The 15007-nt window shown below is 45.4% G+C and overlaps 1 protein-coding gene across 1 annotated transcript; it reads left to right on the top strand.

The window, feature by feature from the left end:
• Nucleotides 1-582: 582 nt before the first annotated feature.
• Nucleotides 583-11600, top strand: BPNT2 (3'(2'), 5'-bisphosphate nucleotidase 2). Its single transcript, XM_081933568.1, has 5 exons — nt 583-1069; nt 3518-3677; nt 5957-6052; nt 9244-9405; nt 10755-11600. Exons 1-5 carry the CDS (start codon nt 704-706, stop codon nt 11024-11026), a joined length of 1056 nt encoding a protein of 351 aa, XP_081789694.1. The 5' UTR covers nt 583-703; the 3' UTR covers nt 11027-11600.
• Nucleotides 11601-15007: the final 3407 nt, after the last annotated feature.

Genomic DNA, 15007 nt, shown 5'->3' with positions numbered 1-15007 from the left:
GTGCATATGTATATGCATTTATGTCTGTCTCTGTGTGTGTGTTGTATGTGTGTGTGTGTGTGTGTGATATATATGTATGTATGTACATACATACATACATACACACACACACACACACACATATATATACACATATACATACATACATACTTATATATATATACGTACATGCACACACAGAGAAACAGACGTGTGTGTTGTGCGCGCGCACACACATTTTTTTCCATGCTTTCCTCGGCCTTGAACTTTTTCAACCGTTTTTAAAAATTTATTCCACCAGTATTTTTTTTTTAAAGGGGCAGAGCACGCGCCGGCCCAGTTGAGGAAGGTGACGGCTAGCCAACGTTTTCCGTTCTTCTTCCCCCGGAAGGGAACCCAAACCTCCTACCGCGGCCGCTCTCTCCCTGCTCCCTCTATCACCCTTCTAACCCTGTGGCGTTCGAATGAAAAGGAACAGGAGCTCCCGAGTGACGTCATTGTCAGGCGGCACCTCTGCGGCTTTGAGAATAAGGGAGGAAGTTGCGTTTTGGCTTGCGTGCGCGCGCCGAAAACGTAGGCTCCGCACCGCGGAGGGAAAAGCTCAGTGGCGTTGGAAAAAGGAGCGGAAGTGACTTGTTGGCGCTGATACGCGCGCCGGAAATGCAGGCCCCGCGCCGCCCCTGAGGCGCCATGGCTCCTCTCTGAGGTACAAAAAAAAGCGGCCATGGCGCCGATGGGCATCAGGCTTTCCCCGCTGGGAGTGACCGTCTTTTGCCTGCTGGGCCTGGCCGTGCTCTACCACCTCTACTCGGGCTTCCTAGCCGGCCGCTTCGCCTCGTTTATCTTCGGAGGGCCTCCCGCTCCGGCCGGCGTCGGCGTTTTGGTGGACTTGCGGGAGTTGCTGGCGGCATCGGTGGCGGCGGCGGTCCGCGGCGGGGTCGAGGTGCGGCGGGTCCGCGAGGGGAACGCGCTCCACGCCCGGGCTAAAGGCAAGACCCGCGAGGGGGCCGAGGAGAAGATGACCAGCGGCGACCTCCTCTCCAACCGCAAGATGTATTTCCTCCTCAAGGCCGCCTTCCCCGACGTGCAGGTGAGGGGAGGACTCCAAAGCCCATCCTCCGCCTCTCCCGTGTGTGCGTGTGTGGTGTCAGGGGTTTGGGCAAAAGAGCGGGGTACGCCGCCCCTGCAGAGCAGGCTTTTCCAAGCAAGGCAAAGGACAATGCTGGGTGGACTGCAATTCCCGAAATTCCCCAACCAGCCATGCATGCAAGGAAAAGCCAGGTGGAGTTCAACTCCCATGATTCCCAGCCAGCCATGCATGCAAGGGGAAGCTTGGGTGGACTACAATTCCCAGTATTCTCCAGCCGATATGCTTTCAGTGGGGTGGGGTTCAGCTTCCATGATTCCCATCCAGCAAGGCGTGTCAGGGGAAGCTGGCTGCCGGATTGGAAACAGGAGGCATGAATTTCAATCAATGTTGAAGCTTGCACATCGACATTCCGGTTTGTGCAACACAAATCGGGATGGGGCAAAAGTGAAAAGCAGAAGTTGCACATCGTTGTAACCCGTCCATTGCTACATATTGCTGTAATGTCAGGTGGCTTTTATTTTGTCCCAAAGTGAAGCAATACCTGGCCAATGAGTTTCCCAAAAGAGACCATTCTGAAAACACAGCTAATCCTCGACTTACAACGGCGATGGTGTGCCCCAATTTCTGTGGCCATGTGAGAAATTACTTTTCTGCTGATAGATGGGTTTTCTTGCCACGTTGGTTCCGGAAATCACTCTACAGGCCGTCATCAACTTACAACTGTGATGGAGCCCCCGGTGAAGTGAGATGTTGGTTAAGTGAGCTCAGCCCCATAGAATGACCTTTCATGGCACCGTTGTTAAGCCAATTGACGCGATTGTTAAAATGAATCTGGCTTCTCCCTTGACGTTGCTTGTCAGAAAGACCTTTGGATGCAGCAACAGTCATAAGTATGGAGCGGTGGCCAAGTGTCTGAATTTCAATGACACTATTAGGGGTGGGCTGCAAAATTGTAACGCTGAACACGAGTCTCTTTTTTCAGGGGCGCTGTCATTTGGAATGGCCACTAAATGAGCTGTCGTAAATCAAGTATCTCCTTTTCTTAAATGAGTCAACTAGTTGTTAAGTGAATCTGGATTTCAAACTAGGTCACAAATAGGGAATGACGTGACCCTGGGATGCTGCAGCTGTCGTAAGTATGAGTCAGCTGTCAAGCATCCAAACGGAAAGGATGGGATCGCGGGGATGCTGCAACAGTCATAAGCATAAACCATGCTCCTGAGTCATGGTTTTTAGCATCGTAATTTGGAATGGTCACTAAACAAAAAGTTGTAAGTCGAGGACTATCACTGCGTTAAATTGTTTGCTAGCTTGAACTGAATAATTACTGATGAGTTACTGCGCAGGTCATAAGGTCTTATCTGACAATGATGTACTGCGCATGCTTATCTTTTTTATTACTTCACACATTCCAGAGACTTCTCTTCCCTTTTGATCTTTGTCCGTCTACCAGGAAACGGAGACAGAATTGCTTTTTCCAAAATGTAACAATTAGTTTTTGTTTTATTTCCATTTATTATTTTTGTATTAAAGTTTTGTTTTTCATTAGAATATGTTTTCTGGGATTTTATTTCTTTTCTTCGCACCTTAAAGATAATGCTGTTTGGAAACGCCGCGGTCTAAGCCTCATCTAGTTCAGGGTGAAATAATATCTTCCCCTGACAAGGACTACTTGTACAGAATTTGGAACTGCCTGTAAAAGGGTTTTAGTTGAGGGCAAAAATAGCATTTCCATGGGAAGCCTTATTCGTTTCATGTTTCAAAGCACTTTCCTTGGTTAACATTATATGACGCTATATTCCTGGACGTCGTTAAGAAGAAAATACATTGTAGCTTGTGGAGTCCTCATTGATCTCAAAGTTTTGTTCGTCAGTTGTTCCTTGCAGATGTTTCGTGACCCAACTGGGGAACTTCATCAGCGCTAGAAGGGAGCGGGGTTAATGGGGAGAAGGAGGAGGACTGTGGGGTCAATGGTGCTCTGTGAGCTTGGATGTTTTGTTTGGCTCAGCTGGGGAATATTGTCAGTACCAGAGGGGGCTATATAAATAGAAAAAAACCCCACTTTTTGTTTTAGCACTGATGACATTATCTAATTGGGTCATGAAACATCTGCAAGAAAACCATCAAGCTCAGAGAGCACCAAGAACTATAGTTCTCCTCCTCCTCCCTTGAAGCACTGATGCCATCCCCTAGTTAGGTAACGGCCAAGGTCAGAGAACAGCAAAAACTCCACAGCCTTCCTCCTCTTCCTCCTCTTCTCTGCAAACTTCACTCCCTTCTACCATTGATGATGTTCTCTGCTTTGGTAATAAAACGTCCACAAGCCCACCTCGAGGCTCAGAGAGCATCATAATAGTTGTGTGTCCTGTGGTACACAGCTATTCTCTTCTAATGGGATAAGTGCATCTCCATTGATTTGACGATGGTACATACGTCCTTTCCCTTCAGATAAACAGCGAAGAACACGTGGACGAAAATGACCCGGAGGTCGTCTCCTGGGACCATACCATTCCCGACGATATCATGAGGCAAGTCCAGCCGAAGTTGGTTCCAGCCGAGAGTGTCACCATGTGGATTGATCCCTTGGATGCAACTCAGGAATACACAGGTAACAATGACTCAAGACAAACTCTGAGATATATTTATCTGTCTATTATTTATCTTCTAAATATTATCATCTAAATATTATCATCTAAATATTATCTATCTTGTCTGTCTGTTTGTCTGTCTATCTGTCTATCTATCTATCTATCATCTATCTATCTATCTATCTATCTATCTATCTATCTATCATCTATCTATCTATCTATCTATCTATCTATCTACATCCAACCATCCATCCATTCATAATATTATTTATTTGTCTATCTCTATAATTTATCTTCTAAATATTAGATACTTATCTATTTACCATATCTATCTACCAGTATCTGTCTATCTATCCTTCTAATTATTAATATTTAATCTTTCTTTCTTTCTTTCTTTCTTTCTTTCTTTCTTTCTTTCTTTCTTTCTTTCTTTCTTTCTTTCTTTCTTTCTTTCTTTAACATTAAAGATTATCAATCATAACAAAGAAAAAAGATGAGATTCAAATTCCAAAGCCCTCTGTTGCCAAACCACATAACGGCCAAATGAGTTTTGCCCTGTTTGACTTCCCTGGCCAGATATTTTTTTAAGTGAATCCCTGCAGTTGTGAAGTGAGTCACATGGTTGTTAAGTGAATGTACACTATGTTGCCAAAAGTATTCGCTCACCTGCCTTTACTCGCATATGAACTTACTGTACCTGACATCCCATTCCTAATCCATAGGGTTCAATCTGACGTCGGTCCACCCTTTACAGCTATAACAGCTTCAACTCTTATGGGAAGGCTGTCCACAAGGTTCAGGAGTGTGTTTATGGGAATTTTTGACCATTCTTCCAGAAGCGCATTTGTGAGGTCACACCCTGATGTTGGACGAGAAGGCCTGGCTCTCGGTCTCCGCTCTAATTCATCCCAAAGGTGGTCTATCGGGTTGAGGTCAGGACTCTGTGCAGGCCAGTCAAGTTCATCCACACCAGACTCTGTCATCCATGTCTTTATGGACCTTGCTTTGTGCACTGGTGCACAGTCATGTTGGAAGAGGAAGGGGCCAGCTCCAAACTGTTCCCACAAAGTTGGGGGCATGGAATTGTCCAAAATGTCTTGGTATGCTGAAGCATTCAGAGTTCCTTTCACTGGAACTAAGGGGACAAGCCCAGCTCCTGAAAAACAACCCCACACCATAATCCCCCTTCCACCAAACTTTACACTTGGCACAATGCAGTCAGACAAGTACTGTTCCCCTGGCAACCACCAAACCCAGACTCGTCCATCAGATTGCCAGATGGAGAAGCCACTGCTCTAGAGTCCAGTGGTGGTGTGCTTTACACCACTGTATCCGACGCTTTATATTGCACTTGGTGATGTATGGCTTGGATGCAGCTGCTCGGCCATGGGAACCCATTCCATGAAGCTATCTGCGCACTGTTCTTGAGCTAATCTGAAGGCCACATGACGTTTGGAGGTCTGTAGCGACTGACTGCAGAAAGTTGGCGACCTCTTCGCACTATGCGCCTCAGCATCTGCTGACCCCGCTCCGTCAGTTTACGTGGCCTACCACTTCATGGCTGAGTTGCTGTCATTCCCAAACACTTCCACGTTCTTATAATACAGCTGACAGTCAACTGTGGAATATTTAGGAACGAGGAAATGTCACGCTGGACTTCACTGAGCTGAGAGCAACCCATTCTTTCACAAATTTTTGTAAAAACAGTCTGCATGCCTAGGTACTTGATTTTATACACCTGTGGCCAGAGAAGTGATTGAAACACCTGATTCTGATTATTTGGATGGGTAAGCGAATACTTTTGGCAATATAGTATATATTAAATTCTGTTTATTACCGTCCTAGACCAGAGACCAGAACAAATAAAAACCCTTGGCGAATCTCCAGTTAAAAATTCTAGAGTAAAATAATACATAATAGATCAAATCTATGATAAAATCCAGTCTGTCAATTCCTCATGGCCTTAACTATACTAAAATAACAATCCTTGGGGACTTTCCTGTAGCTGTTCAGTTAGTCACATGGTTGTTCACTCAATTTACTTGTTAGAAGGTCGCAAAAGGGGATCACGTGACATTCCCCCTCCCCTGGATTAAAGGCGAGTCAGTTGCCGAGCGTCTGAATTTTGATCACGCGACTATGGGGACATCATAAGGGTGAAAAACCGCTTTTTATCAGGGCCATGGCAACTTTGAGCGGTCACTAAGTGAACCACAGTAAATTGAGGACTAGCTGAAATGTTTATGTTCACTTCATTTTCACACGGATGTGATGCGTGGGTGTTTTTTCCATTTTCAAGAGAATCTTTCCCAGTATGTCACCACAATGGTGTGCGCGGCGGTGGATGGGAAACCAGTCATCGGTGTCATTCATAAGCCATTTTCTGGATATACCGGTAAGTGGCTTAAAGTCTGTAGAGATTCTCAGTCATCTGGTCATGGATGCTTTTTTCAGGAGGCAACTGGACTTTCTTGGGATTTTTTTTGAAGACCTTTTGCTTCCCATTTGAGAAGCTTCTTCAGTTCTGAAAGTACAGCTGGTCATTTGCATCCTTTAGAGAAAGGGTGTCAAACTCAATTTTCTGGAGGACCACATCAGGGCTATGGTTGACCTTGGGAGATGAGGATGGTGGGCACGGCCAATTGGATGGGTGTGGCCGACTGCGTGGGCATCGCCAGCTTGACACCACTCACTGGGCGTGGCTGACGGTGGGCGTGGCCAGCTTGATGTCATTCCCCAAACTGCTGGCCCGACGTTTCTTCTTCGCACTGAAGCCATGCAGGCCAGCCCCCTATATTTTCCAGGACAGCCCCACAGGCCAGATCCAGCCCTCAGGCCTTGTGCTTGACAACCTAGAGGGTCACTAAGGCCATCTGGACATTGCTCTTTGTCCTCAGGATCACCTGAGTAATGCAAATGGTTCCTGTAGTCTGCAATTTTTTTCCCTCTGGAAACCCATTCCTACTACCACCCCATTCAAAGGGTCTTCATCCCAAATTGTATAGCTAAAAGTCTGTAGAGATTCTCAGTCTTCCAGGTCATGGTTGTCCCAAAGGTGCTTTATTCAGGAGGCCACTGGACTTTTCTTAAGAGTTTTTTATTTGAGGAAGTTTCACTTTCTCATCCTGTCAGAAGTGAAGAAGCTTCTTGCATGAGAAGCAAAATGTCCTTGAAGAAAAAAATACAAGACAGTCCAGTGGCCTCCTGAAAAAGGATCTTTGGGATGGTAAGTGCTTCTTCGTTTCAACGCAACAAGGTTTTTTTCAATTGTTATATGGGATTATGGGGCACCAAACCAGGGTTTCTCAACCTTGGCAAGATGTCTGGACTCCTACTATCAGTTTAAAGAGTCTTAAAAACCAGTGGGATATAATCCAGAATCTGCCTTATTAAAGACAGTTGGATATTGTGCAGACTATTAGTTAAACAACAAAAGAGAAGATGTGTAGTTTAGGGTTGAACTAGGGGGTCCTTGCTGGTCTTTCTTGGGAGATGTTTCAGGATTATAACATCCTTCGTGCTAGAAGGGAATGGGGTTTGCAGAGCAGAGGAGGAGGAGGAAGACTGTGAGCTGCTTTTTGCTCACTGAGCTGGGTGGTTTTCTTGCAGACGTTTCACGACCCGATTAGGGAATATCATGTGCTAGAAGGGAAGGGGATTCATGGAGATGAGGTTGGAGGAAAAGGAAGAAGAAGACTGTGGTCCTTTGTGATCACTGAGCTTAGTTCTTTTTGTTGCAGAGATTTCATGACCCAACTAGATAACACCATCAGTGTTAGAAGGGAGAGGGATTTGTGAGGTGGAGGAAGGGAAGGAGAGTACGAAGGAGAAGGAGGAGAAAGAGAATGACATTGTGGTCTTTGGTGCTTTCTGAGCTGGGTGGGTTTTGTTGATAGATGATAGATGATAGATAGATAGATAGATAGATAGATAGATAGATAGATAGATGATAGATAGATAGATAGATGATAGATAGATAGATAGATAGATAGATAGATATAGATGATAGATAGATGATAGATAGATAGATAGATGATAGATAGATGATAGATAGATAGATAGATAGATAGATAGATAGATGATAGATAGGTAGGTAGATGAAATGGATTTAGATATAATTTATAGATAGATATAGTTATAGATATTTTGATAATATATTGAGATATAGATATAAGTAAGTATAAGTATAATCTTTATTGTCGTTGTACTTAAATACAACAAAATTGGATATATAGATAAGGTGGATAGATTTGTATACACACACACATACTCACACAAACAAACACACAGACACATATATACACATACACACACACTGTATTTTTCAGAGTACAAGATGCTCCGAAGTATAAGACCCACCTTGTTTCTGCCTCTGTCTCCCAGCAATTTGCCTCCTTGCAGCAAACAGCAAATTTCACTTTCAATTTCAGTTTAAGCATGGGCCTCCTGATGATCAGCTGTTTCAGGCTGCAGGGATTGCCATAGCCCAGGGATGGCAAACCTTTTTCTTACGGTGTGCCAAAATTGCATCTGTGCATGCTATCACGCACGTGTTTACTCAGTTCTTCCCGCCCACCTGCGCCTGTGCACCCCCCCCCACATGCCCACATTACCCCTCCCCAGGCTGAAGAGGTTTTCCTGAAGCCTGGGGATGGTGAAAAGCCAGAAATGGATCATTTCCGAACATCTGTTGAGGCCGTTTTTTGCCCTCCCCAGGCTTCAATAAAGCCTCTGGAGCCTGGGGATGGCAAAGACAGCCTCCCCCAGCCTCCCCCAGCCACCTGGAGGCCACTTGGAAGCTGGAAACAGATCATATCCGAACTTCCAGTTAGGCCTTTGGGGCCTTTTTCCCCACTCCCCAGCCTCCCGAGGCTTTCCTGAAGGCTCCAATGGCCCAACCGGTAGTTCGGGAATGAACTTCCAGTTTGCTTCTTAGGGCTGTTTTTCGCCCTCCTCCCTCAGCCTCCTTGCGCGAAAACTGCTTCCTCTGGCCCTCTGGAAGGGCGAAAAATCAGTTGACTGGCGCGCCACCAAATATGGCCCCGTGTGCCACAGGTTTGCCATCACTGCCATAGCCTATTGTTGCTCCACAAGCCCCATTTTTTCAGTTTGCTGCAAGGAGGTAAATTTCTGGGAGATAGAAGCCAAAGGATGAGGTCTGGTTGTTGGACGGGCTGCATTCTGTGTATAAGATGCACCCAAATTTTCACCCTCTGTTGGGGGGGAAAAGGTGCATCTTATACTCTGAAAAATACAGTATATTGAGATAATAGAGATATAGAGCTATAAATATGGTAGGTAGGTAGGGAGAGAGAGAGAGAGAGAGAGATGATAGATAGATACAGGGATATTGAAATAATATGGATTTAGATAGATATAGATATTTAGATAATATAGATATAGAGATAGTGATATGGTAGTTAGATGAGAGAGAGAGATTTAGATATAGATGCAGATATCTATCTAATATAGATAGATTTATAGATATATAGATTGATTGGTAGATGTAGATAGATATAGATATATATACTTCATTTGAAAGCCACGATAATCAACATCCTCAACTGGTGATTTGCTGTTTTCCAGCTTGGGCAATGGTGAATGGCGGGTCAAACATTCAGCCCCGCTCTTCCTACAATGAGCGGACACCGACCATCATTGTGTCGCGATCTCATGAAGGGCAAGTTAAGCAGGTGGCATGGCAGAGCTTCGGCAACCAAACCACCATCCTTAAAGCCGGTGGAGCTGGTGAGTGAATTCAGATTTTTCTTTTTGTCAGATTTCGGGTGGCAATTCTGTGAGCAGGCAGAAAATTTGTGAGACATTCATAAGGAAAACTCCCAATCTCTCTGGAAATTTTTGCCCGGTAAAGATTATGATTAGTTCCTCAAATTACAACAGTTCGGTTAGTGACCTTTGAAAGTTACAATGTCCCTGGTAAAAGTTACTTTGGACTGTTATTCATACTGATGACCATTGCAGCCTCCCTGCGGTCATGTGATCAAAATTCGTACACATGGCAACCAACCTGTATTTGTGACGGTCGCAGCATCTCTGGGTCACATGGTCCCCTCTTACGATACTCCGACAAGGAGGAAACCAGTGTGACTTAGGGAATAACTGTGGTGATTCATTTACCAACTAGGGCCAGAAAGGCTGTTAAATGGAGCAGAACTCATTCAGGCAATGTCTCACTTAGCAGCGGAAATTTTGGGTGCAATTGTGGTTGTATGTCAAGAACTGTCTGTATGGCTCCTGAAGTTTGAGAGAGAGATTAATTAAGTCCATCAGGCCTTCTGTTTGCCACTAGGGGGTGTCAGGATATCCCAGGATACGGGCACTCCTGAACTTCCAACTGTTTGGTTTAGTGACCGTCAAATGTTACGATGGCCCTGGATAAAAAGTGACATAGGACCCTTTTTCACACTTAAAGACCATCACAGCCTCCCCAGGGGTCACCTGGTTAAGATTCAGAGGGATAAGCAAAGTCAATGGGGAAGCCTAGATTCACTTAGCAACCGGATTACTCACTGAACGACTGCAGGGATTCCCTTAACAACTATGGCCAGAAAGGTGCTAAAATGGGGCACAATTCCCTTAACAAATGTCTCACTTAGCAACATTAATTTAGGACTCAATTTGTAGTTGTAAATTATGGCTGTGCTGACTTAACAACTGTGATGATTCAAATGATGAAGTGAGTTTTACTTTGTTAAGCAAATCACTGCAGTTGTTAAAGTTAGCGGCACGGTCGTTAAGCGAATCTGGCTTTTCCCCAATGATTTTGGCTGTCCAAAGATCATAAAAGGGGATCATGTGACCCTGGGCTACTGCCGCCATCGTAAATATGCATCAGGTGCAAAGTGTCTGAATGTAACTCGAATGACCCTGGGAATACCACGACGGTCACAAGTGTAAGAAATGGTCGAAAGTGTGAAAAAGGGCCGTAAGTCCTTTTTTTCAGTGATGCGGCTGTTTGAACTGTCACTAAGTGAATTGTCGTAAGGGGAGAATTAACTATATATTACTAAAACCAAAAATCTGCCATCCTTCCAATTTTTAATCTTTATTTTTATATCTACCCTCCCAACCCCAAGGATACAAAGTTTTATCTCTCCTCGATGTGTCCGAAGAGAACCAGCAGAAAGCCGACGTCTACATCCACATCACCTACATAAAAAAATGGGACATTTGTGCTGGCAACGCCGTGCTGAAGGCCCTTGGCGGCCGCATGACCACCTTAGCTGGGGAGGAGATCACCTACACGGGTTCCGAGGGTAACGAAGAGGGACTCATTGCCAGCGTCCGGATGAACCACCAAGCCCTGGTTGAAAAACTCCCTGTCCTTGTAAAAACATCACGAAATTGAAAGGTGGGGATAAAACCCTGTGTGAGCTAGTTAAAATGAATCCGGTGAAAGAGGAGGATGGAAAGTGAGGGGGCTTCTTCAGGACTGGAATCTTGCCATGGCGTTCGGAGAAGATGATCGAAGCGCAGGAGGGATGGCTTCGGAGTCCATCCCTTTTCATTTTTAAATTTTGAGACAATTCTCTTGGCCGAACGCTACCGAGAAATCAAGAGATGGCTTGATTTGATCCGAAATGAAATCTCTGGATTTCTTTGTAACGTCTGGAAGCACTTGGATATTATTTCTTCTTTTTTTTCGGGATATGATATGATTTCCTCCCGACGGAGGGTCCTAACTGAAGCAATGACAAGAAGGACCCCTATTTTTAAGTGTACTTGAAAATGCAAACCAGCGTCATGTGACGGAGCGCTACTCTTCCCCCCTCCCTTTCTCTCCCTCTCTCTGGGTTTTAATTATTTTTATTATGAGAACATTGCTTTGTTCCCCCATGTGTCATTGAGAAGAACGGTGTACCCTGTGCGGTTCCCGACTACTGAATATTAATGCCGTGATAAATCCTTGTGTGGCCTAGAAAGGTTTTTTTCCCCAAGCTTCTGATGTAAGGCATGCCTTTGATCGTTCAGCTCTTTATGCAAACGATCCTGTGTGTGTGTGTGAAACAAATCAATCATTTGGTTCAATATACTACAGATAGGTAGATAAATATAAGCAAAGGATCATATATACAAATATATATGATCCTTTGAGATACCGTGTTTCCCCCAAAATACGACCTGTCCTGAAACTAAAGCCTTGCCACATTTTTCGCATGGGCAAAAATATAAGCCCACCCGCCAAAATAAACCCCCTAGCCATCCCTCCCCCCCCCCCCCCCCGGCCAGGCAGACCACCGCTCACCGACATAGCAGTATCCTGAAGGCGCCAAGCCTCAGGAGTTGGGGGGGGGGAGGAAGGCGCTCACATTGCTTGGTGCCTTCTTGGATACCGCTAGGTTGGGACGTGGCATTCTGCCTGGCCGGAGAGAGGAGTTGCCGGGCAGCTGCTCCCTTGCTAACTGGCTCCCGAAGAGCTGGGCACAGCCTCAGGGGTGAAGCAGCCATGAGGTGACCAAGCTCACGAGCAGGCACCCAGCAATCCCCCTCTCCAGCTGGGCAGAGCGCCATTCACCGACCTAGGGGGTATCACTAAGGCGCCAAGCCACATGGCGCTCTGCCCGCTCCCCAGCTCCCGCAGCTTGGCACATTAGGGATACCCGCTAGTTCAGTGCATAGCGCTCTGCCCAGCTGGAGGGGGGGCTGCGCGAGTGCCTGTTCCGCCTCCAGCAGGCATGCCTCCCAGCCTCAACATATCCGGGCCCAGCTCTCCCTGCAGCAGCTGCCACTGCCACACTCTTAAAGTGGCCGCTGTTGGAAGACTTGGCAGCCAGGTTTTCGAGTTTGGAACCGGAGAAGACATTATGCTCGGAGCGTGGCAGCAGCGGCTGCTGCAGAGAGAGCTGGGCCTGGACATGTTGAGGCTAGGAGGCATGCCTGCTGGAGGCAGAACAGGCTCTGGTGCAACCCCCTTCTCCAGCCGGGCGAATGCTATGTGGATTGGCTCCTTGGTGATACCCCCTAAGTCGTTGAATGGCGCTCTGCCCGGCTGGAGAGGGGGGTTGCCGGGGGGGGGGTTGCTCGTGAGCTTGGTCACCTCGTGGCTGCTTCACCCCTGAGGCTGTGCCCAGCTCTTTGGGAGCCAGTTAGCAAGGGAGCAGCCGCTTGGCAACCCCAAAACAATGAGCCCTCCCCCTATAATAAGCCCAAGGCCATATTTTGTAAGTAAAATGAAAATAAGACCCTGTCGTATTTTCCGGGAAACACGGTATATATGTACCATATTTTTCAGCGTATAAGACACACCGGAATATAAAATACACCTTAGTTTTTGGGGAGGAAAATAGGGGGGGGGGGGGAATTTATGCCTGTTCCCATAACACCAGAAAAGCAAAGAAACACAATAGTATAATAAAATGACAATTTTTGCCACTCCCCCCCCCTTAAATTAAGCTTAACTAGATGTCTGGGCATTCAGTCAAAAGCACTTCACATTTAGTAAAATGTAACAAAGCTGAATTAACAGACCAGCCCAGTTCTTGCCTAAACGAAACCATTGAGAAAACTCAGCCATAAAGGGATTATCCTTAAAGGGATTATCCCCAAAAGAATAGAAATCACTTAGCCACAGGCACTCTCAGTCTTCAAATCTTCCTTATCTTTGTTAGCTTCTCCCAGCTGGAATGAACTAGGAAATGAAGCTTTTTTTCAATGAGCACCTCAGGGCTGAAAAAGAGCTTCCAAAAAGCTACATTCCCAGTACAAGACTGGGCCAAATTTCCACCCTTTTTTAGGGGAGGAAAAGTGCATCATATTCCGAAAAATAGGGTATATGTGTATACATGTATATATAGCAGGTATACATAATTATATATAAATACACACACAAAATATTTATAGAAGCAAAGATACACACACACACACACATATGATCCCTTGCATATTTATATGTGTACACACACACAAATCTACCTATACCTATCCACATACATATTTTAAAATATATAAACAAAAGACCATATGAATGTTACAGTATAGTATTGGCGTAAGATATGCCATAAATCTTGATTAGCACCTATAAAAATATCTTCGATTTCACCGTTGGGCTGAGCAAAGTTCAGAAATCATAAAATTCGATGGGATTAAGCATTCATTGGATGGGCGGGCACACACAACTGCACTTTTTGCTGCTTGACACAAAATACTAACCGGATTTTCTTCAAGTGAAATTATTCCAGCAAGTAGCTGCTGCTGGAAAAACACGGGCGTTGAGTTGGTGGATCAGGAGTTGAGGGTAGATGAATGAAAGGACTGTTGGAGATGTTTCTAAACCTTAATGACTTCAAGAGGGGTGGACATCCACTCCCAGAATCCCCCAGCCAGCATGCTTCAAGATGGGATAGCATAGTTTAGAATAGAATAGAATCTGTTGATGTTGCTCGTCAGAATGTCCCAGGACACTGTGACCGCCATAAATAGGAGTCAGTTGCCAAGCATCTGAATTCTTATCACATAACCACAGGGGGATGCTGCAACGGTTGTGGGGAAAACGGTCATATGTCATTTTTTCCAGTGTCGTCATAACTTTGAATGGTCACTAAATGAACTTTCGTAAGTCAAGGACAAGCTGTAGCAATTTTTTTGTCGACTTCACCACCACAGTTCAACCTAACATTTCTGTCGCTAACCAAGACATTTGGTGACTGCCTCATATTAATGACAGCTTGTGGTGTTTCCCTGATTCCTTTCGCCATCTTCTGACCCACAATGACGGTCAATGAGGAAGCCAGATCCTCTCAACAGCCATGTGTCTTCAACGACTGGTGGGATTCACTTAAGAACCATTGCAAGCAAGGTCGTGAAATGGGGGCAAAAGTCAGTTTACAACTGTAACAATGGCAGTTCTGGGTTCAATTGTGGTTGTAAGATGAGGATTTCCGTACTCCACGGTTGGACCGCTCCACTTCAGTTCTTATGGACTTAAACAGCCTTGAGCTGAAATCGGGGGTCTCCCAAGTGGGCGATGGTTATGATTTGTGGACTTCAACTCCCAGAATTCCTCAACTCATCGCAAGGAATTCTGGGAGTAGAAGTCCACAAGTCTTAAACTTTTGCCAAGTTTGGAGATCCCTGTTTTAAGCCCTCTGCCTATCAATCTTTCACTGAAACTTTGAATCAGATCAGAAGACTATCTCCCCCATCCCCTCACTTCTGCTAGATCTAATTCTCAACTTAGGACCATTCACTTAGTGACTGAAGTTAGGACGGCCCTGAAAAAAGGGACTTAGAATAGTTTTCCACAGTTACGACCGTTGTAGATATCCTGATGGTGATCAAAATTCAGATGCTCGCCATTGGACTCGTAGTTATGATGGTTGCCGTATCCCCC

Source organism: Natrix helvetica (genome assembly GCF_964273705.1).
Source record: "Natrix helvetica genome assembly, chromosome: Z".
In the NCBI taxonomy this organism is placed as follows: Eukaryota; Metazoa; Chordata; class Lepidosauria; order Squamata; family Natricidae; genus Natrix; species Natrix helvetica.
Note: the sequence above shows the minus strand (reverse complement) of the source record. Positions and strands in the feature narration are given on the sequence as shown.